The sequence below is a fragment of the Peromyscus eremicus genome, chromosome 16_21, assembly GCF_949786415.1.
Source record: "Peromyscus eremicus chromosome 16_21, PerEre_H2_v1, whole genome shotgun sequence".
Taxonomy (NCBI): Eukaryota; Metazoa; Chordata; class Mammalia; order Rodentia; family Cricetidae; genus Peromyscus; species Peromyscus eremicus.
The window spans coordinates 355,139-356,777 of record NC_081432.1 but is presented as its reverse complement, the minus strand read 5'-3'; the positions used below and the strand labels follow the sequence as shown (position 1 = coordinate 356,777).

Here is a 1,639-nt window from a genome sequence, read left to right as displayed (position 1 = left end):
TCAAGTCTTTCTGAGGCCCAGAGTTCTCCTCAGGGCTGCTTTGACTTCCTTGTTCCTTAAACTATAGATGATGGGGTTCAGCATGGATGTCACCGCTGTGTAGAAGAGGGCCAAGAGTTTATCCATTCCTGGTGAGTGGCTAGCTTTGGGCCTCAAGTAGGTGGCAGATGTTGAGCCATAGAAGAGTGTGACTACAAGTAGGTGGGAGGAACAGGTGGAGAGAGCTTTATGGCGCCCCTCAGGTGAAGGCATCACCAGCACTGCAACCAGAATTCTGACATAGGAAGAAATGATCAGTAAAAATGGGCTGAATATGCAGAGAACTGCTGCCACAAAGATGGCAGCCTCATTTTGGGATGTATCTCCACAGGCAAGTTCCAGGAGAGGTGGAAGGTCACAGAAGAAGTGGTCTATCTCACAAGGTCCACAGAAGTTCAAAGAAAAAATAAAATTGGTCTGTCCCAATCCTACTATGCATCCCATTCCCCATGAAACCATTGCCAAATGGGCACATACTCCACGACTCATTCGGGTTACATAATGGAGTGGAGAGCAAATGGCCATGTAACGGTCAAAAGCCATGGCTGCCAACAGGCAACACTCAGTTATACCAAAGAATATGAAGAAAAACATCTGTGTGGCACAACCCTCCCGAGAAATCCCTCGAGCCTCACTCAGAAGGCTCTGCAGCATCTTGGGTATGACAGAGGAAGTGTAGCCAATCTCCAGGAGAGACAAGTTGGCCAGGAAAAAGTACATGGGGGTGTGCAGGGATGGACTGGTACAGATGGCAAGGGCTATGAGTGCATTGCCTGTCAGCGACACTAAGAACATGAGGAGGATGATGGTAAACAGGAGGAAGCACTCTCCAGGGACCTCAGAGAACTTGGCAAATGCAAAGCGTTTGACAGACAAGCTGTTCTCCTGCCACAGAGAGCAATTGACAGTCATCTCCTGGAAGAGAGAACAGCAAGTCATCAGAAGGATTCCTGCAGATGAGGGAAATTATTCTCTCTCTCTCTCTCTCTTTCTCTCTCTCTCTCTCTCTCTCTCTGTCTCTCTCTCTGTCTCTCTCTCTGTCTCTCTCTGTCTCTGTCTCTCTGTCTCTGTCTCTGTCTCTCTCTCTCTCGCTCGCTCTCTCACTCTCTCTCTCTCACTCTCTCTCTGGCTCTCTGTCTCTGTCTCTGTCTCTGTCTCTCTCTGTCTGTCTCTGTCTCTGTCTCTGTCTCTCTCTCTGTCTCTCTGTCTCTCTCTCTGTCTCTCTGTCTCTCTCTCTGTCTCTCTGTCTCTCTCTGTCTCTGTCTCTCTCTCTCTCTTGCTCTCTCTCTCACTCTCTCTGTCTCTCTGTCTCTGGCTCTCTGTCTCTCTCTGTCTCTGTCTGTCTCTGTCTCTCTCTGTCTCTCTCTGTCTCTCTCTGTCTCTCTCTGTCTCTCTCTGTCTCTCTCTCTCTCTCTCTCTCTCTCTCTCGTGTAATGTATGTACATACATGCACTTACACATTTCAGATGCCAATTTCAAATATTTTTCATGGTTAATCTCCACCACATTTTTTTTGAAACAAGCCTTGTTACATAACCTGGAGATACTTGTTTTTGCTAGACTGAGTTGTGCTTTTGCCTCTCATACCCTTAGTATTGGA

General features: G+C 47.6%; 1 protein-coding gene across 1 annotated transcript; it reads right to left on the bottom strand.

Moving 5' to 3' along the window:
* LOC131893737 (olfactory receptor 10C1-like) lies at positions 1–954 on the bottom strand. The gene has a single exon (XM_059243838.1). It carries the CDS (start codon positions 949–951, stop codon positions 1–3), a length of 951 nt encoding a protein of 316 aa, XP_059099821.1. The 5' UTR covers positions 952–954.
* Between the last annotated feature and the right edge of the window lie 685 nt (positions 955–1,639).